At 39.2% G+C, this 21,098-nt stretch overlaps 1 protein-coding gene across 1 annotated transcript; it reads left to right on the forward strand.

Moving 5' to 3' along the window:
- Positions 1–9,021: 9,021 nt before the first annotated feature.
- On the forward strand, positions 9,022–15,609 carry LOC115669297 (disease resistance protein L6-like). Its single transcript, XM_056309258.1, has 4 exons — positions 9,022–9,782; positions 10,480–11,599; positions 14,086–14,301; positions 14,434–15,609. The coding sequence occupies exons 1-4, from the start codon at positions 9,220–9,222 to the stop codon at positions 15,607–15,609; spliced, it is 3,075 nt and encodes a 1,024-aa protein (XP_056165233.1). The 5' UTR covers positions 9,022–9,219.
- The last annotated feature ends 5,489 nt before the right edge of the window (positions 15,610–21,098 follow it).

The following is a 21,098-nucleotide window of genomic DNA, read 5'->3' on the forward strand; positions in this document are numbered from 1 at the left end:
GTTTACTTCCAAGCACACTAACAAACCAATTGGTGAAACTTAAACATTAAAGGAAAAGTGGATTAGTCGAGTATTTGACAACATGTCAGCTTGATTCTAAAACTAAAAATAGGCAAAGGCCCACAGTCCATTTCAACTTACCACATCTGGTTCGTCTATTCCCATCCCAAAGGCAATGGTTGCACATACAACCTGGACCTCTCCAGTGTAACAGCCTGAATTTCGACGTAATTTCGGGATTAATAAAATTGACAATAATTCGCATTTCATTTTAGTAAGTCTCGCCCAGAGCTGATCACTCTCGGGATGCTAACCAATAGGGTATGGCTAACTAGAAAACGGTACGTGGACCGGGGACCCTATCGTGAAACGGATACCGATCACAAGAGACACTGAGGGAATATTTTGGGCCAATGCGGGCCGATCTTAGGAAAAGTGACGGATTTGGTTTGGCCAAGGCCAACGATGTACCATCGGATCGCAGGTGATTCTGCAAGTCCGAAAGTGCACGTGGCCAACTAGTCCCGAACTTGTACCGAACGATCGTGACCTCTGGAACTAGCGATAATTTCTCTCATTCTCTGAGTAATCGAGACCGTCATGACTTGGATAGCCCTAGGTCGATACGCGTAACTCCTAAACAGCCGCCCGTTAGTGAGAGACCCCTGAAATTGAAAGTTTAGCAAGTATTGTTCACGGAATTGGGTCCGGATTACGATGTCGATTTTCAAAGGCTTAAGAGACTATTTTTGGGAATCTGACGTCATATTACGCTGGCCACACACGTTTGGAGTTAGTACGAGTAAAAATTGGAATTTCGGTCCGGGGGTAAAAAATTACGATTTTGCCCCTCGGGACGCCAGCGTTGCTTTTCGAGGCCAAATGAAGTTATTTTTCGAGGCCGACGCCATTTTTGGGTGGCCACGCATACCAGGAGTCGTTTTGGACAAAAACTGGAATTTCGACAAAAATTGGAAAAATAATATTATTTTATGCTCGAAACTTTGCAGTCGATTTTCGAGGGCTTAGAAAGTGAATTTCGTGATTTCGACGCCATATTATGTTGTCCACACACATATGGAACACGTATGTGTGAAAATTGAAATTTCGGTTTAGGATTGGAAAATTACGAAAATGCCCCTAGGCCATTTTTGGACAATTCCGAATTTAGAAAATTTTTGGGGTTCTAACCAAGGTGAGTTAACTTAATTCAGGTCTGGTCAGCCCTTGGTTAGGGACAAATGACCATTTTAACCCTAAATTATTGGATATGGATTAATCTTGGCCATTGGATCAAGGGCAAAATTGTCCAAATGGCCAAGATTTTGACACTTGGACTCCACTTAGACCATCTTTGACCTATTTGACCAGACCCTCTCTCTCTCCTCTCAGCCTATTCGGTCATTTCCCCCGTGCAATTTCTTCTTCTTCTCCGTTTCTTGTTCTGCAGTTCCGTTTCTGCATTTTCCGGTACTGTTCACGCCGGAACTGTAACGACCTGGGTCCCACTCGCAAGATATTGTCCGCTTTGGACACTAAGTCCTCACGGTTTTGTTCCTCCAAGGGCAGCCCATACTACCCCCAGAAAAGGCCTCTTGCAAGTTAAGGCTTCCCAAGCCCTTATAAACTAGCCCAGGACTCCCCCCCTAAGCGATGTGGGACAAGAGACATGCCCCCCCTTGCCATCCTAGAAGCCTGCCAGGAGCCGCTCCTTGTCCAGGCCCTCTGGCCCCGGCGACCACTCCCCGCCCTCGTCGGACCGGGTCATTACACGTTTGGTAACTACACACAATTTTCTTTTTATTAATAATATTTTGAATTGTTAATTTTTTTTTTCTTTCTACCCAGGCCATGGCCGTCGGGCGACCGGCAGCCACGGCCCGAGGCCGGCGGAGCGAGGGTCCCCTGGCTGGCGAGGGCGAGGGCTGGACCCTCGCCCCTGGGTGAGGCGGCTCGCCGTCGGTCATGGCGAGGTCGGCCTCGCCCAGATCGGGCGATGCCGAGCCTCGCCCTTGCGACCCACGGTGTAGCCGACCTCGCCAGTGGGTCGCGACGGCAAGGTCGGCCTCGCCGTGGGTCGGGATGGCGAGGTCGGCCTCGCCTAGATCTAGCGAGGCCGAGCCTCGTTGTCGCGACCCACGGCGAGGTCGGCTACACCGTGGGTCGCAAGGGCGAGGCTCGGCATCGCCGATCCGGGCGAGGCCGACCTCGCCATGACCGACCGGCGAGCCGCTCACCCGGGCGGCGAGGGTCCGGCCCTCGCCCTCGCCGGCGGGGGGACCTCGCCTCCGCTAGGCGGCGGCCGAGGGCCGTGACGCCCTCGCCGGCCTTGGCCGTGGCGGTCGCCCGGTCGCCTTGGTCGCCCGGCGACCGGCCACAACCCAAGAAGAGAAACATAAAAAGAAGAGAAGAAAAAAACTGATTCTAAAAATTGTGCCAAGAAACAAGAAGCAACTTTTTTTTACTTCTTGTTTCTCTTCCAAAACTGTTTCTCGACACAAATATTTGCAAAAATGTGCTCGGGAACAAAAAGTTTACCAAACACATTTTTGTTCCCAAACTATTTCTGGGAATAAAAGAACATAAATTTTTACTGTTTGGCACGTTACCAAACGGGCCCTTAGCTACCCAATCAGCTAATTGATTCGCGATGGGCCACGGATATACTTTTGAAATTAGCCCACTGGTCTCGGGGCGTCCAAGACACAAGTACCTCCACCTCCCACGGCCCCACGTGATTACGATCCAGCAAGAGAGAGACTCAACCAGCGCCGCGTCGTCCGACTACAAAGCTTCTCTTTACTTCTTCTAGATCTGAAAGCGCATCAATAGCCTCTACCACTACCAGAGAGCGAGAGCTTCGGCTTGAATCGGCGAGCAAGCGGGTGATTCTTCATCGCGAATCCCATCGAGCAGTACACCTGAGGTGTCGCCAAGAACACCCGCAATCGCTCCTTCCGAACCACACCGGCTTCGGAGGACCCCCCATCGATATTTTCATCTTGAGGGACCGGTTTCTTCGGCGGGCACCGATTCGCAGGTAAATCAACTCGAATCGTGTCAAAGTTTCGAACTTTCAGCGTTCCGCTTGCTTTAATTTCTGATCACAGGCTCCGCCGAGGCATATTAGGGTTCCTGGGTGCTTGGGGGGGTTTCTTCGTCGGAGCACACTGAGGTCGTCTCTGGATTTCCAGATACACCGGAGAAGAGCTGCGATCTTATCGAAAGATAGTGAGTTCCCTTGTCCGTCGTTGGTGATTTTCGTAGTAGCCACTCGTCCTTTCTCGTGGATGTTCTGACCCCGAGATCTCCAAAATTTGCCTCGGTGTCTTTCCGAACCGAGCCGGTCCGGGTTGAGGCGTGAAGGCGTGAATCCTCCGATCGTACCGCCTTTCGGGACTCTGACACGACTTGATCTGCTGCTGCTTCGAGGCAACTTCTTACTCTCGAACGCCGAAACCCATCACAGTAATTTCATCTCTGCATCACTCCTCGAGGTAAGCCCGACCTTCGTTCTCCGGTCTATTGCAATTGATAGGACAAAAATACATTTGACTATTACTCATCGCATAACACCTAACGTCCTTTAAGGCATACAAAATATCACTTGTGAAATTCCCTCGACTTTTTCCAAAATCATCATCACGTATATTGCTAATTTTTCTTGCTACAATCTTTTTATTCAAGCTAATCGGGTATGAACGGGTTGGAGCTGTTGAACCCTGGTGGAATCGCATGCTGGCCTTCGCCCCGATATTGTTTTCAAAACATTACCTTTTACGAGAGACTGGAATGGTTGGACTGAGGTCCCTTGGGCCAAAAAGCCCGTTCGATCAAAATTACGAAAATGCCCTTCTAGACCCGATTTTGGGTCCATCGGCCCTATACGTACCCCAATTGTCCAAAATTGCTCAAAGCCGTGAAACATCCAAAATACTCGGTTTTTGCAGAAATAATTCTTTTTTTCTTGAAAACAGTTAAAAATAAGATTTTTCCAAATATCGATTTTGCCAGTCTATTCGCTTCAATAATCGCACAAAACCTTTCAAAGGTATGGATCAGAATTGTCAACAAAAAATATTTATCTGAACAGATCAGATCAACTAGAGAATTTTTGGATGTCCATAAAACCATTTTCCATTATATTGGCAATTTTCGTAATTTCTGGAAAATGACAGAAAATTCAAATGTTTTTCGGAAATTATGAAAAATTCACAATTGTACTATTTTTTTTGTGCTGGTTACAATGGAAAACTTGAAAGTGAGCAAAGCTGCTGGTTTCATTGCACTTACACATATTTAATATGTGGACAATTTTTAGGTGGACTTTATCTTTGCAGATTGAATAACAGAAACTTGTCATAGAGTGTGGTTTTCACACAATTTAACTACTTACGGCAAAGACGTGACTTTCACGTGTGTATATATAGCGTAGAAAGTTACTGACCTACGACAGATTTGACAATACAATTTGTGCATGTTTAGGGCGGGGGAGGAGAATGTAGTATGTACAGGAAGTAAGAACGACTTTGATAATGAATGATATAATGGAAGATTCACAAGCCGGTTAGAGCCACATTTATCTGTTTAACAAAATGGTTTTTAAAGTGTGGATATGAACAGAAGTGGTCATTCCGTACTCTGGTCCACATTGTGTGGCTTGACTTTGGCTTGCCATCTGAAAACAACTTCATTGCTACCAGTCAATCAGCAATAGAGGGATACCTGTCCGTCAATAATAATTCGAGACTTATCGTCTACTACGGTCTCTCTCTCTCTCTTTTCTCACTTTATTTTTCGCATTCGGCCTCTCTCTTGCAGAAACCATTCGAGACTATCGTCTACTGATTAGTCCTCACGCACTTTCTCTGTTCTTTTCCCTCTTCAAAGTTCTCGCCCAGGCTTGTTCAGGGTCTCCTCTCCCCGATCTCGCGCCTCTCTTTGCATCTCAGCTCGCAGGAGGTAATCACTTTTTCATCCCTTACTAGCGTGTCATTTCTGTTGATTCTGTCGCTTTGTTATCGGAATAATCGGCTGAACTAAGTGTGTTCTGGGCCCTTTTTGTCTATTGGGGACGTCGGGGTGGCCGCTGAATAGCAGAGGAGGGTCTTATATTCTCTCTTTTGGAGCCGCTGTTGCCTGTCAACGAGGTATGTCCCCAGCTCAGATTTTACTTCGGTGCAAAAAGAAAGCCTTTTGTTTTCGACTTTAGATGTGGCTAATCCTATGATGGCCTTGCTGGCTGATTGTTAGTTGCATCGTAATTCAGTATTTGATCTTTCGTTGAACTAGAACGAGGAGGTCTGCAAGTGCACTAGATTCTATTGCGCGCAAAATTGCCACACTTCACTTGAATCCAGAGACCATTATTTTTTATGCGTTGTGAGGTTTCTTTGTGTTTGAAGGTCCTAGATTAATTTATAGAAAAATAAATCAGAAAAATAAAAGTAGGCTGGTTTGAGGGTCAACTAGTTTGGTTCTCGGTTACAAACACGGAGCACCGATTATTACAGGATAAGTTCTTGATGCTTTGTTTAAGACCTACTCATTCTGAAACTAATCATCCTAAGAGTAAGTCTTCTCTTAAGGAGATTTCATTAGACAATTTTACCTCCCTATAAAAAATTCCAAATGAGAAATATTATGTTTTCCTTGAATTGTTGGACCATTAATCCTAGAAAGTATATTCCCTTTCACCTCTAACTCATTTTCTCCCTTCTTTAGTAAAAAAAAAGAGAAAAAGAAAAAACTCATTTTCTCCAATAGCAAGAAAAAAAAAACTTAAGACGTACGGTGAAAGTTTAAGCATTTTAACTATGTTGCTACTTTTTACCTGCTCTCAACTCATGATAGTTTCAATCATCACAATATGAAACATACCAAAATCCATAGCATGATACTTCTTAAGACCTTTTACATGATATCCAATAGTAAGAAAAAAAAAAAACCTAGTTGATCTTATGACACATGAAAACAATCAAATAAATCGAGCCATACATGCATATTAGGAGATTCACCTAGCTTTACATCACTCATTTCTTACACCTCTTTTGTTACAAACAATAAATTCGTTCTTCCAAATGTGATTTATCAATTTTAACCTGACTTATCACGAATTTAGCTGATAATCCTAATCTACTTCCATTTAATTGGATAAAGAATCTTTGCGGTGATATTCTCAAGGTGGGCACTCCAACAAAAATGGGGACAAGCACTCGACGCCATTGTTTCAAACCTTGGTCGTCTCTAAAATTTTCCTCAGCAGCTTCCTTTTACAGATAAAATATCAATCAACCTTTTAGATTTGAAAATTTGAAACGAAAGGCTCAGTGATTAAATACCAGTTCAAAAGAAATTCATTTTACATGGAATTGTACCATGTGGTGCCGGCATGGAATAGATAAAAGATAACTAACCACAGGCATTTTGTTTATCTCTACCTCACATTTCCAACTTCATTAAGAATATGGCAATTTTAAACAAAATTAGAATATAAAATCACATCCATAATTACTAGCTCGGTCCTCTCTCGACGTCTTTCACACGTTTCTAATTCCGTTTCAACTCAATCATTATCTTTTAAGTGATTTATTGAATTCCAATTTTCAATAACCAAATAAGAAACTGTACGTATGCTTTAAATTTTTAATTGAACGCAGTATACTTGTACACATTCTTATAGCCCAATTGAAAAACGCACACGTTACTCGTGAGTGGATCAAGCCAACTGGCTTGACTTGAATAGGGTGAGGTCCAAAAGAAGATAAGGCGAGGACTAAAAACATCTGCAACTGCTCCTAGTCAATCAATTACTAATTAATTAAAGATTTCATGTTCATTTTTTTCTTGCTTGGTAACAAATTCATGTTCATACTTGTTCATAGAGATTAGTTCATCGATCCTTTTATGCAGCAGAATAGCATCTTTCGTTCCGACTTCATTCCCTTTTTTCACTTTCAATTCATGTTCAAGAAGGTTTCTATGTGTCATGAATTCATGATTCAAAAGCCATTTGGATGTTACCTCTAAAAGTAAGCCCAGGCACTTCATTCCCTTCTTTTCTATTTTTTTCCCTAAATAATCTTTTATTTTTTTGAATATTTCGCATACTTCTATTTTCATTGTTTTACTGACTTTACAAGAGCTGAATGATATGCCAACAAAATTGTAATAAAAAAATGGCCCGGAAAAGAACTCAAGGATAGTATACAAGTATTTCATATATCATTAGTAACTTAATACTAACGCGTCATGCTCATTTGGTGTCATTTAACAAATTATAGCTCTATTTCGTGGACAATATATCAAACGATAATTTAAATTTGAAAGTTTGAAGTGAACAGCTCGGTAACATGGTATCATAAATTTGTCCTATATAAAATTATTGGCATGTGGGGCCAGCACGAAATAAATAAGAGAGAAATAACAACGACCATTCGTTCATCTCTACCTCGCATTTCCAATTTCATTAAGAATATTTTAAATAAAATTAAAATATTAAATCACCAAATTTGAACCAAAACATAAAGAAGTGAAGCAACCGACCTGAAACGAATAGAGAAGCAACATTCACGCAAAAAGAGAAAAGAACATAGGAGAGAGAGAGAGAGAGAGAGAGAGAGAGAACAAAACAAAATCAAGTGAATCATGAAATTTCAAAGACTTTGGACATTCTTTTTTTTCATTGTTTTTGTGAGCGATCATGTTACTAAAGATACGGTTGACAATTCATGTCGTGTCATATTAATTGTGTCATGTCAGTTAGGATATAACACAAATATGGCAAAACCTGAACAAGAAATGTTTAGTAAACGCGTTGAATTGCCACAATACGAACACGACACTTTTAATAAAGAAGGTCAGATGACAACACGACAAATGCGATTATTAAATGTGTCACCATATGAAATGTCAACATGACACCATGCAGTATGCTAACCTGTGTACATGCAAAAAGACGCAACACATTGCATTACATCTAAAGCAAAGAGCAAAATTGCTCCCCGTGATATTCTAATTACTAGTGAGACGCAGCCTTTTGTATTAACATTAATCCTATTTAAGAGTCATAAAATTTTATCACACAAAAAGCCCCAAATTTCGAACAAACTAAAGCCATAAATTTCAAAATCTAAAAATTAAGAACAAAAAAACAAGCAAACCACGAAAGAAGAGAGGGAAAGTTAAAATCAATATATGTTGGGATACATGTTGGGTGGAAATGATGTAAATGGAACTTAATTTCTTTGATAGACTTAATTATCCTTCATTTTATTCACTTTTAAAAGGAAGTAAGGCCAATTTTGTAAGAAAAGTACAATTTTTGCATTACCTCTCATTTCTATGCACTTTTAGAAAGAAATAAAATGTGGGCCCAAAAGGAAGTGTTTCCCTTTCATTTAGAATGATTTTCATTGACTTCCTTCATAATTTAAATAGCTGAGTAATTTGAAAATTTTTCCTCGATTAATATTTTAGCTTTAGTTAATTTTACATATCAGCGATGCTTGAAACTTGAATCCCGCCAAATTAAAAACGTGATTGATAAAAATTTCCTCCAATTAGGAAAGTGCACACATCTAGAGGATGAGGTTTATTGGGCAACAATCAAACGACACTACATAAGTTTGGCCAATGGAAATGGGATTAGACAGAAGGGTTGTGAAAATGAGGCGGTGGAGATAGTTAGGGTTGTTTACATATTAGGCTAAAAATAATAAGAGTAAGGTCTCGGATTATGATAAGGATTAGGCATTGTGTGAGCTTATATTCATAAGAAGATGCTTCCATGGATTTTGTACATAATTTGAATATCTTAGGTGTGAACTGAAAGAATCTGTCTTTAAATATCATAGGCGTGCGTAAAGTTATGTAGTCGTTCAAATGTGTTTTAAGGAAGTCGACTAATTACACTTCAATATGTTTAATTTCAAATGTGTTTCTGAAGAAGTAAATGATGGGGGCTTTTTGGGGGCCTCTTCACGGCCACCTAATATTCGCTGATGAAACAACGTCGCTAACTCAACCGAAGGCCTTTCTCGGGAACACGAACCTTCTTCAGCATTGCCTAGGGGGGAAATTGAGGTCCACGTTATCTAGAGTGGACCAAGCCAACAAGCATTTGCAGAAAAGCATCCTAAAAGCATATTTCATTGTTCGTCAATCCTTTTAAGCAGCAGAAAAGCATCTCTTCGTTTCAACTTTCCCCCTGAGATCACCATGGACAAAGGGCAGAGTCAGAGAAAGAGAGCGGAGGAAGAGAGCATTGAGGGAGCATCCACTTCTTCGTTCATCTCTTCGGTACCCACAGATGTAGGCAGGGGTCAATACGACGTGTTCTTGAGCTTTAGAGGCTCGGATACCCGCAAGGCATTCACCGATCACCTCTACCATAGTTTGATCAAGGCAGGGACTGTCCCGATTTGCGTGTTCAGGGACGATAACAGCATACCAATTGGTGAGGATTTTGGATCAGAGATTCTTGATGCCATCACACGGTCTAAGATTTCGATCCCCATCATCTCTGAAAATTATGCTTCGAGCAAATGGTGCCTCCGCGAGCTCATTCATATCATGGACCGCAAGAAGAGCACATCACACACAGTGTTGCCTATCTTTTACAAAGTGGACCCATCGGATGTGCGGTATCTAAAAGGAAGTTTTGGGGAGGCATTCCATTCGCGTAAAAAGCATTTTGATGAGAAGGATATCCAGGAAGGGCAGCGAGCACTTAGAGAAGTGAGTGACTTACATGGATGGGAATCCGAGAAAGTTGCTAACGGGTACTTTGCTTCCGCCTGAACTTTTCTTTTTTGATAAGTGAGTTTTCGTGTTCACGCGAAACAGATGAATCACAATGGTTTCCAACGGAGCGAAAATCAAAGGAATGACAACCCCTCCAGTCAATAGTATCATTCACCAAACAATACGCTTAGAAAGGACTCGACTGCTCAATCTTCCAAAGCTTTATCACCCCCAGATACAATAGACCTCCTCATGCCAACGAAAGTCGGCTCAGTTGAAAAGGACAAGACACTTACTTCTCATTTACCATGTCTATGTTTGATTTCCACTATCACTAAACCCCATTGGTAGCGATCTGTAAATCTCCTCAATTTAGACATGTGTGCTGCCCTAGCCTTAGAGTGGAGTAACCTCCTTTTCTCCTAACTTTTTTTAATAAAAAAAATCGATCTCCTATCATTCAACTAGCAGCAATCTTAAGCCTTATAACATGTAGTATACTTCTAAAGACTCTTAACGAGCCAGGTTCACCGTCTTATTCTATTCCAACAAGATTCATCTAACGACAGAGAAAAAAATGAAACGGCCACTAGCTGTCATCCCCCATTGTTATTTGTGAAACCAAAACATCTTGCATGTTAATTGGCCCCATCCATCCTTCACATGTATGTCGGTGTCTTTTGATGAGATTAAGTATAATTATGAAATTATCAATTGAGTTTTGTTGTTGGACAGGCATGAAGGAGAATTAGTGGAAAAAGTTAAGAAAAAGGTACTGAGCGAGTTGCAACAAGATTTTCATCTTGATGTTAGTAAGCGCTTGGTTGGAATTGGTGATCATGTGAACAAAATCAGGAATTGGGTAGACACTCCTACCACTAATGCTCGAATGATTGGAATCTATGGCATGGGCGGGATCGGAAAAACGACACTTGCCAAGGTAATCTATAACCGGCTGTCGAATGACTTTGTGCATCGCAGCTTCCTTGCAGATATTCGAGAAACAGCTTGCCGCAACAGTATTCCGTATTTACAAAAGCAACTAATTAAGGAAATTCTGCAAATCGAACTTGAAGTTTGGAATGTTGACGTTGGAATTAATATAATCAAATCAAGATTCAGAGGAAAAAAGGTCCTCATTCTTCTGGATGATATAGATGCCAACGATCAACTAGATGCACTGGCTAGGGAGTGTAATTGGTTTATGGCAGGAAGTATCATCATTGTTACAACTAGAAATGAAGCCGTTCTTGATCAATCTGAATTCGAGGTAGTCTACAAGTACGAATTGAATGAATTGGATGAGGAGCATGCTTTGCTTCTGTTTAACAGACACGCATTTCGTACGGACCATTCTTTGAGGGATTTTGAGGGTGTATCTCGTGATATCATATCCACCATGGGTGGGCTTCCCTTGGCACTTGAAGTTGTTGGTTCATATTTGTATAAAAAAACGAATCGAAAAGTATGGGAAGATGTGCAAAAGCAATTAAAAAGCCAACCGCATAGAGATGTCCAAAAGATATTGCGAATAAGTTACGATGCATTAGAAGATGGACATAAGCATATTTTTCTTGATATTGTTTGTTTCTTTATTGGAGAAGAGAGTAGCAAGGAAAGGCGCAAGTACGCCATGTACATGTGGGAGGACTGTGGGTTTTATCCAAGTCAAGGAATTGAAGAGTTGAAGTTGAGGTGCTTAATTAAAATTGGAGATAATGGTAAGTTTATGATACATGATCAACTGATAGATCTTGGAAGGAGTATTTTTTGCCAAGAACAACTGCTTGAGAAACGTAGTGGGCCATGGGACCGCGACTACAATGGAATCACAAGAGCACTAGGACATCAATGGGTAAAACATGCACTCCTTTCTTTTTCTCTCCCTCTTATTTTAATATATTTAATATGATGTATCCTAATATTTCATCGAGCATGAAAAGATGCTCTTTCTAGGAAAAAAATTATATTTAAACATCCATTTTTGTCCATCGTAGATTAATTGTGATAGCAAAATAAATTATAAGTATCTCAAGGATGAAAAAGTTATATCATTTGATTTGATTTCATTGATATAAATGACATCTGTAAAAATTTGATTGACATTCAATTCAAGATCCTGTAACTATAATTTAACACTATAAATCTCGTTTACCAAAAGCATGTAATTGTCATATCTAGTTGAAAATATTGATAATCCGAAGGACTACAATAATGAATGGAGATGAAGTATAAACATATAGATCAAATAAATGAACATTTCTTGGTAAAAAAAAAGATAGTATGTGCCTATTGTAATAACTGGTAATTAATTCAAAACAATAAGATTGGAAAATTTTCACACTTCTCACATGCACTTGCTATCTAGTACAGCCGAATGTATTGTATTGTGGTGGTCGTGTGATCTAGGAATCCAATGTTTGACATTTTTTTCTCCATTTTGATATTGAAGATACCCGTCCCTCTACTAGTTGTTTCTATCTCTTTTCATCCTTCTTTCCTCTTAATAGATAAGATAGCAAAAATCCCCTTAAAAATATTTTTAGGAAAATCTTGCTATTTTTTAAGGTTTTATCCCGTAGGCCTTGCTCAATTCATGGATTAGGTAAGGTGTGTGATAAAGAGTGGATTTTCTAATAACAAACATTTCTATCTGCTATAAGTTGTTTTGTATTATTTATATTTTTTGGGACAATGTCTCTTTCGTGCCAGAAACATCTATACTAACTTGACTATTAAGAAAAAGAAAACTCGACTAATTAGAGGAAATGTCGTGCATATTATTATATCCGTACCTTTGTATTCATTATATATGATTTTCAGCATAAGCCAATTTTTTCAACTATGTTTCTCTTTTCCTTAAATTATCAATATTCGTGTCATTTTATTATTATATATTATCCATTTGGGATGCCTCATAGGCTCATGACTGATCAATAGCAAGGAATTACCCTAGCAATGAACCAAGAGATGTTGGGCAATGGAAACAGCTTTATATTCTTGATATAATTTGAAATAGTTCGTTCCCATGATTCAATATCACACTCTTTTGTCGATCCAATAATTTTTTAACATTAGCAAAAAGAGCACACCATATGGGTGTTTGAAAAATAAAAAATAAAAGTGAAATTTGTTTTGAAAAGACAGAAATGTTGAACGATGATAATTGTTGTTGGAAAAAAAATTAAATGGCTGTGCGATGCAAGAAATTTTTATTTAACTTTGGAGATGGATTACTTATGGGACTAATTTCCAATTGTCTCGACTATTTAAAATATGATTCTGTTTATCTTGTTATATCCTATTACTTTGGTTCATATTGGTGAAAAATATGCGAATTGTGTGGAAACTTTTGACGAAAGTTTGAGGTTTCATATCCCCTTTCCATATAAGAGATTTATTAATGTAATATATTGTATAGATTGATGAACAAGCGAAAATAATGAAATATAGCGTGGAATGCTGATTACAACAATTTGGTGACTTTTCCTACGAACAAACTTAAGAGAAATTATACCCATTGTTGATTTTTCATTATTTAATATATAAAGTAGAGATAACGACAAACGAGTCAAATCGTAAAAGTGAATCAAACCAACCAAAAAAACAATTCCAATCAATTGAACTTTTGGGGGAAAATATAGGTATTATTTTTAAAGTCAATCAGAGCCACATGGGATTTTTTTTCACCGTCTTCAACTAATTAAACGATCTGTTTTAGCATGAAAGTTAAACAGCATGTTTTGACTTATAAGATGCAAAAAGAAACGGCATCATTCTCATGCAAAATCTAAAACGTGTATTGCTAACCAATGTCACCACATCACTTTTTAAACATACTATAAAGAAAAAAAAACGTTTCAGATTCCAAAGAAATGGTTAAACACTTTACAAAAATAGTTAATGAAATGAAAATCGGGTGGTTCCTTAGCTACTTACAGGTGGCCCACTAACATTTTTTAACAAATTCTTTTGAAAAATTACACACAAGTCATATGAAAATTTACAAGCAAACATTTGTATGTTGTAAAATGGTTTCATGTATTTCGTCTTAGATAAAAGTCAGTGCACGAGCTACAAAATTTGAAAAAAAGCAAAAGATAAAGCATTGAGGTACATTTGCCTTAATTGTTTTAAAGAAATAAATATTTTGTCTTTATTTTCAAAAATTTCAAAAGGTCGTCGAAAAAAAAATTTAAAGGTGAGTTCACGTGTCCATATTTATATACAAGGGAAGTATAGAATGACAACAAATCGTGCAAATCCAAGATTTAAAAAAAGAAGCAAAAATTGAAAAGTTAAAAAGTCAATTTACACTTTCTACGGATTGATTTGATACAGTTGGGGAGTTTTGGTCCTGGACCCTGGTTCGATGACTGGACGAGGGCAGCTTTAAGGGGAGACTCCAACGAACTCCTTTCTGAAATAAGATGGCTTCAATTGTGGGTCGCGGGAGTCGATCTGTCTCTTCTAACAACCAATCTACCGAAATTATCGGTGCTGGATTTATCAGAGAACTCGATCACAGAGGATTGGGAAGGATGGAGTACATTCATGGTAAGATTGGGGGGGGGGGGGGGGAAAGAGACATCCTCCCTCTCTCCGTGATTTAAGATGGTGTTTTGTTTTTGTTTAGCCGATCCCCCACTCTCATTCTTTTGACAGCTTTATTCTCCTCTTTTTGTGTAGACGGCAAAGCGGCTACTAGTTCTCGACCTTAGATGGTGTAATGGTTTCAGATGTACTCCTGATCTCTCAGCTTTCACGCAGTTGAAGATCCTCACCTTGAGAGGTTGTCGCAAACTGGAGCATCTCCACCCTTCTGTTGGCAAACTCAAGAGCCTCGTTTCCTTGGACTTGCATGAATGTGAAAGTCTCAAGGAGCTACCAGAGGAAGTGGGCGAATTAAAAGATTTAGAAGAACTTGTATTAGATGATTCTGGTATTACAAATATCCCTACGTCTATTGGTTATCTAAGGAAGCTGAAGACACTGAGTGCCTACCGTTGTAAGTCACTGAGAGAAATCCCTAGCTCAATTGGGGATTTACAGAATTTGCAACACCTGAGCTTGAGTCGTTCTGGGCTTGAAAAGCTTCCTAGTGCTATTGGGGATCTTTCTTCTCTCCAGCGCCTTTACCTATGGGGCTGTCGCAAGCACCGGTCGCTGCCACAGCTTTCTAGCCTAATCCACCTAGAAAAACTCCATCTTTGGGCATGCCATCTACTTGAAGACATCCCCGAGCTTCCCTCAAGACTCTTGAAACTCTGTATTGAGGAATGTGGTAAGCTGATATTGCTTAAGCTCGACGGATTGAAGAACTTGGAAATGTTTTCAATAAAAAAGTGCAATTCAATTGAAAGATTGGACCTTTCACAATTAATTTGTTTGAAACGATTACGTGCTATGCGCTGCGATAGCCTAGTCGAAATTCAGGGCAGTGATAATTTGGAGTTCTTGGAGGGCATATTTATATATGACTGCAATTCCATTAAAAGGCTTCTCTGTCCAAAATCATGGTGTTTGAAGAAATTAGTGGCTGTCAAGTGCAACAATCTAGTTGAAATTCGAGGTCTTGATGGTGCCAAATTCTTAGAAGAGTTGGATTTTACGGGATGCGAATCAATGGAGATGTTGCCAAATTTGACGGGATGTGAGAAATTGCGATCTCTAAATGTTCGAAACTGCAAGAAACTTACTCAGCTTGGGGGATTTGAAAAGTTGGATTTAATTGATTTGAATATCTCTGGTTGTTACTCATTGGAAGCAATACCGAAATTATCCAGAACACGCATCTTTAGAAATTATGAAGAAGAGCTGTCTTACGACTCACGCTGTGATGATTCCTCAACAGAGAGTGATTGATGTTTTCTTGACAGAGGTAAATAAGCAGTGAACAATCATTTTTCTTCTGAGATTCATGACCTACTTTTCATCACTATCTTCTTTTGACAAGAATGTTTTCCATGACAGGTTCTGTACTTTCCTAAATTGCTAGTCTTACATAATTGAAGGAGTGGGGGAGTTGGTCATAGAAGCTGACATGATGCTTCAGCCAAGATCAAAATGTAGACCCAAATGTCAATAGAAGGCATTGGTCATCTAGTAAGATTCTTCATCCTTGAACGGCCAGCATGAGCGAATAGAGTAATACTTTACTCGAAGCTCTATTTTTTAAGAATGATTTGCTCCACACCGGGTATCTATTTGATTGATTTTGGAAACTCTGGATTTGCCTACATATATTGCTGTTCGATACATTGTGGCAATGTATTTCATTTATCCTTCCATTGGCAGCTTTTGTAGACTACAAACAGATTAGCTGCTTGTGAGGCAAGGGTGAAAATATCAAACGCAGGTAATCAAGAATTCCCTAGTGATTTACAGTTTCCCTCTCTGTAAACTTGGGATTTGAAATTTTCACCTAGAGGCTAATGATCTTCTGCTACTCAATATTGTAAATTACGCCCAGATTTTCCCTGTCCAAAATTCATATTTTCTTTGAAAAAATCCTTGGCCATCTTGAGTTCCTTTGTGAGTTGTCTTGTGTCAAATTTGACTAATGGCATATGTCCTGTTTGGGACAAACGCCTTTCGGTTTTTTGTGATGAACGAAAACCCCGTCAAGTTTCTTAATGTTCCCTTTATGTTGCTCTTGAACCTTCTAAGAAGGGCATCAATTCCCAGTAAGTATGATGAACTGAGCTAAAATAAAATATAAGGTTCAAATGTTTCTGGTTGGTGATAAAAAAAAAATGTTAAAGCAGTTTTAGCTAGTCTGTCATATATGAATGTACACCCCCTTAACATTACCAGTAATCAAACTGTTGTTTTGAAATATTATCAAGCGAGGTAAACTGGTGCTTGCTTCTGTGACAGTTTTGGTTGGTCTATGTAACGATCAAGGCTTACTTTGGGACTTCAATTCAATCAGCTGTATTGATTATCTTTTGCATAATTGGACAATTTTTTGCCCATCTGTGAAACAAGCTAGTGCGAGGAGCTCAAGAATTTGCTAATTAGTTTACATCCCATTTGATCCTATTATTGTCATGGAATTGTTTTATCACATGACTGATTTGGGTGTGGCTCACTTGGCTGAGAAACTTCAAATTCCAGATTTGAGACCGATCAAAATGAAAAGAAGGGATTTTGCAGAGGAAGCATCAGCAACAGCTGAGGACCATCTTGCATGCCAACAGTGAGACAAGTCATGTTTTTTTGACAGAGGTAAATAATCAGTAAACTATCATTTTTCTTCTAATATTCATGTCCTACTTTTCATTGCTATCTTCTTTTGACAAGATGGTTTTCCATGACAGGGTTCTGCACTTTCCTGAATTGCTAGTCTTACATAATTGAAGGAGCAGGGTAGTTGGTCGTGGAAGCTGACATGATGCTTCAACCAAGATCAAAATGTAGACCCAAATGTCAATAGAAGGCATTGGTCATCTAGTAAGATTCTTCATCCTTGAACGGCCAGCGTGAGGGAATAGAGTAAATACCTTTCTCGAAGCTCTATTTTTTAAGAATGGTTTGCTCCACACTGGGTATCTATTTGATTGATTTTGGGGACAAACACCTTTAAATTTTCTGTGATGAACAAAAACCCTGTCAAGTTTCTTATTGTTCCCTTGATGTTACCCTTAAACCTTCTAAGAAGGGCATCAATTCCCAGTAACTATGAGGAGCCAAGGTAAAATAAAATTCGAGGTTCAAGTGTTTCAGGTTGGTGATAAAAAAAAATGTAAAATTAGTTTTTGCAACTCTATCATATATGATTATAGACCACCTTAACATTGTCAGTAGTCACACTGTTGTTTTGAAAGATTATCAAGCAAGGTAAACCAGTGCTACTTTTATGACAGGTTTGGTTCGTCTTATGTGATGATCAAGGCTTATTTTGGGACTTCAATTCAATAAGCTGTGTTGATGACCTTTTGCCTAATTGGACAATTTTTTGCCCGTCTGTGAAACAGGCTGGGGCGAGGAGCTCAAGAATTTGCTAATCAGTTTACATCCCATATGATCCTATTGTTGTCATGGAATTGTTTTGTCACATGATTGATTTGGGTGTGGCTAACTTGGCTGGGGACCTTCAACTTCCATACCTGAGACCGATCAAAATGAAGAAATGGGATTTTGCAGAGGAAGCATCAGCAACAGCTGAGCACCATCTTGTGTTCTAACCTTGAAGAGGCTCGTGGGCTAACTGGAGTGTCCTGAGGAAGTTTTGATGCTTGTGAAGATCCAAACCACTTGATCTGGTCTCAACATCACATACCTGAATGATAGTAAATGTAGTTTTTCAAATTTAATATGCTTTCTGTATGCTCATTACGTTCTACCTCTCTGTCTATGAAATATGTAGCCACTGATATTTTTGTTTGTTACCCTGATGCAGCGTTGTTTGATGCAGTTGCATTCTACTGATATCACTCCTCAACTCAATGAGGCTCTACAGAGGGAGGTATGCACTAATAGGCTCCTCCATTTCTATCAGTTTATTTGTGTGATAATTTCCTTTGAATGTTGTCATATAGGTTTCTGATTTGATAAGCTCAATTCTCATGTATGCGGCATTGAATTCGTAAAGTTAAAATTGACCTCCTCGCAAATTATCCCGTATTGGTGATTTTGCTGATTGGATATTGCCAATAACCAAGTAACAAATACGTCTTTCTATTCCGTAGTTTAGGCACTTCACCTTTTCAACATAATTTTATTAACATCAATTCTGTTCCTAAACACAAACAAGGAAAGTGTTGCTAATTGCTTACTTCTCCCAAGTCAGTTGTTTTCTTTTTCATCGGCCAGCTAATGAAGTCTTTGTTCATTTTGGTCCAACTACGATTGGCGTAAATGATGTTTAGGCAATTGTATCTTATCTTTCATGGGGTAAATTTTGATGCTATGATGTCAGTTTTTTTCATTTACTGATAATTAGTCAGTGCTATTCTTCTTGTGTAGATTCAAGCTGTATTTTTGTCACTCAGAGATAGTCCCCAAACACCACAGGATGGAGATACGGGCAAGAATGAGCCATGTCATTGTGGAAAGGCATTCCAAAGTTCCTTGCTATTGGCTTTTATCATGTGCTCCGTGTTGTTAATACTCTTCAAAGGATTCTTGATATAAAGCGACCTCTACTCATGTGGTGTTTTAGTCCTTTGCAAGCTTTGGCATCGTGCCATTCTTCAGCAATGGCCAAATCACAACTCGCTTGCAGGAAGACAGCATGTGCAGGTGGTTCTTTATGTGTAAGTTCAGCATAAGTCATGTTTCCTCAACAGAGGTAAATAAGCAGTGAAAAATAATTTTTCTTCCGAAATTCATGACCTACTTTTCATCACTATCTTCTTTTGACGAGAAGGTTTTCCATGACAGGTTCTGTACTTTCCTAAATTGCTAGTCTTACATAGTTGAAGGAGTGGGGGAGTTGATCATAGAAGCTGACATGATGCTTCAGCCAAGATCAAAATGTAATGACTGGGGTTTACTTTGAGACTTCAATTCAATGAGTTGTATCGATAATCTTGTGCATAATTGGGACAACATTTTGCCCGTTCTGTGAAACAAGCTGGGGCGAGGAGCTCAATAATTTGCTAATTAGTTTTCATACCCTTTGATACTATTGTTGTCATGGAATCGTTTTATTGCATGATTGATCTGGGTCTGGCTAACTTGGCAAAGGAACTTCATACCAGAGCCCAATCAAAATGAAGGGGAATTTTGCAGAGGAAGAATCTGCAACAGCCGAGGGCCATCTTGTGTGCCAACCTTGAAGAGGCTCGTGGACCAATTGGATTGTACTGAGGAAGTTTTGATGCTTGGGAAGATCCAACACCTGAACTGGTCTCAACAGCACATTCCCGAATGCTTGTGAGTGTAGTTTTCTCAATTGAATCTACTTTCTGTATGCTTGTTAGGTTCTTCCTCTATTAATCAAATACGTACCAGCTGATTTGTCTGTATGTTACCTTGATGCAGAGTTGTTTGATGCACTTGCGTTGTAATGATATCACTTCTGATCTTGATGAGGCTCTGCAGAGGGGGGTATGCACTGCTAGTCATACCATAACTATGAAAGACTAACTCCTGTGCTTATCCTATCTGAGCTGTAGATTTCACCTGAAAATTAGTATACAAGGATGCATGATGACAATCTCTTCGATTTTCTATCAGTTTATTAGTGTGATAATATCCTTTGAATGTTGTCATATAGGTTTCTGATTTGATAAGCTCGGTTTTCACATTTGCGACGTTGAATTTGTAAAGTTAAAATTCACCTCCTAGGAAACTATTGCATATTGCTGATCTTGCTAATTGGGTACTGCAAAATAACCAAGTAACAATTACATCTTTTGTTGCACTTTACCTTTTCAGCATAATCTTATTAACAAAAATTTTGTTTTTATACACAAACAAGGAAATTGTTGCTAATTGCTTACTTCTCCGAAGCTTGTTGTTTTCTTTTTCATTGGCCAGCTAACAAAGTCTTTGTTCATTGCTGTCCACCTGCGATTGGTGAAATGATGTTTATGCATTTGTACCTTATCCTTCATGGGGTAAATTGTCATGCTACAATCTCAAATATCTCCATTTATTGACAATTAGTTAATCCCATCCTTCTGGGGTAGATTCAAGCTGCATTTCATGAAATTTAGAGTCTCAAAACAACACAGGATGGAGATGCGGGCTGGCATGAGCCATGTTATGGTGTTCCAAAGTTACTTCAATATTGTCTTTTATCATGTGCTGTGTATTGTTAACATTCTTCATAGAATTCTTGACATAAAACGACCTCTTCTCATGGTCTGTAGTCGTCGTTTGCAAGCTTTGAATCGTGCTATTCTTTGGCTTTGGCCGAATCTCAAAATGCTTGCAGAAGCCGCATGTGCAGGTGGTTCTGTATGTGAAGTTGAGCATAAAATCACATTTTTTTTTAACTAGATTACCATTTAGATGTCCACTTCAAGCCACAATCTTGTGACTGGAAGAGACTTTTTTCATGGAAAAAGTGAATGTTATGGAATCAGCAAATAATATGTCAATTGCAGCCACGAGTTTCAACGAAAAGGTTTCCAATATGACGGAAGTTTCTCATTTGGAAGAATTTTGAACGCAAAGTAGGAGTGTTCATTAGAATACAATCGTCTCTTTGATCTGATTATGTTGGAAAAATTTATATATTGGCATTTTGCAATCACTTAAGTCGTATAATTTTCAAACTTGATTTATTTACGCATGAATCTATAAAGCAGAAGAGGCACAGCCATACATTTTCGGTACTTGAAACCGAATTTTCTTTGGCGTTTGGCTACAGTGGAAGGGTGAAAATAGCCCCTCTCAGA

This window comes from Syzygium oleosum, unplaced genomic scaffold, assembly GCF_021117445.2.
Source record: "Syzygium oleosum isolate NSW1041296 unplaced genomic scaffold, Sole_v2.1 Sole_v2.03, whole genome shotgun sequence".
Taxonomy (NCBI): domain Eukaryota; kingdom Viridiplantae; phylum Streptophyta; class Magnoliopsida; order Myrtales; family Myrtaceae; genus Syzygium; species Syzygium oleosum.

Coding starts and splice junctions, on each gene's coding strand:
- LOC115669297 (XM_056309258.1), top strand. CDS start 9,220: ATGGACAAAGGGCAGAGTCAGAGAAAGAGAGCGGAGGAAGAGAGCATT. Junction 9,783..10,479: donor TCCGAGAAAGTTGCTAACGG/GTACTTTGCTTC, acceptor GTTGTTGGACAG/GCATGAAGGAGAATTAGTGG. Junction 14,302..14,433: donor AAGGATGGAGTACATTCATG/GTAAGATTGGGG, acceptor CTTTTTGTGTAG/ACGGCAAAGCGGCTACTAGT.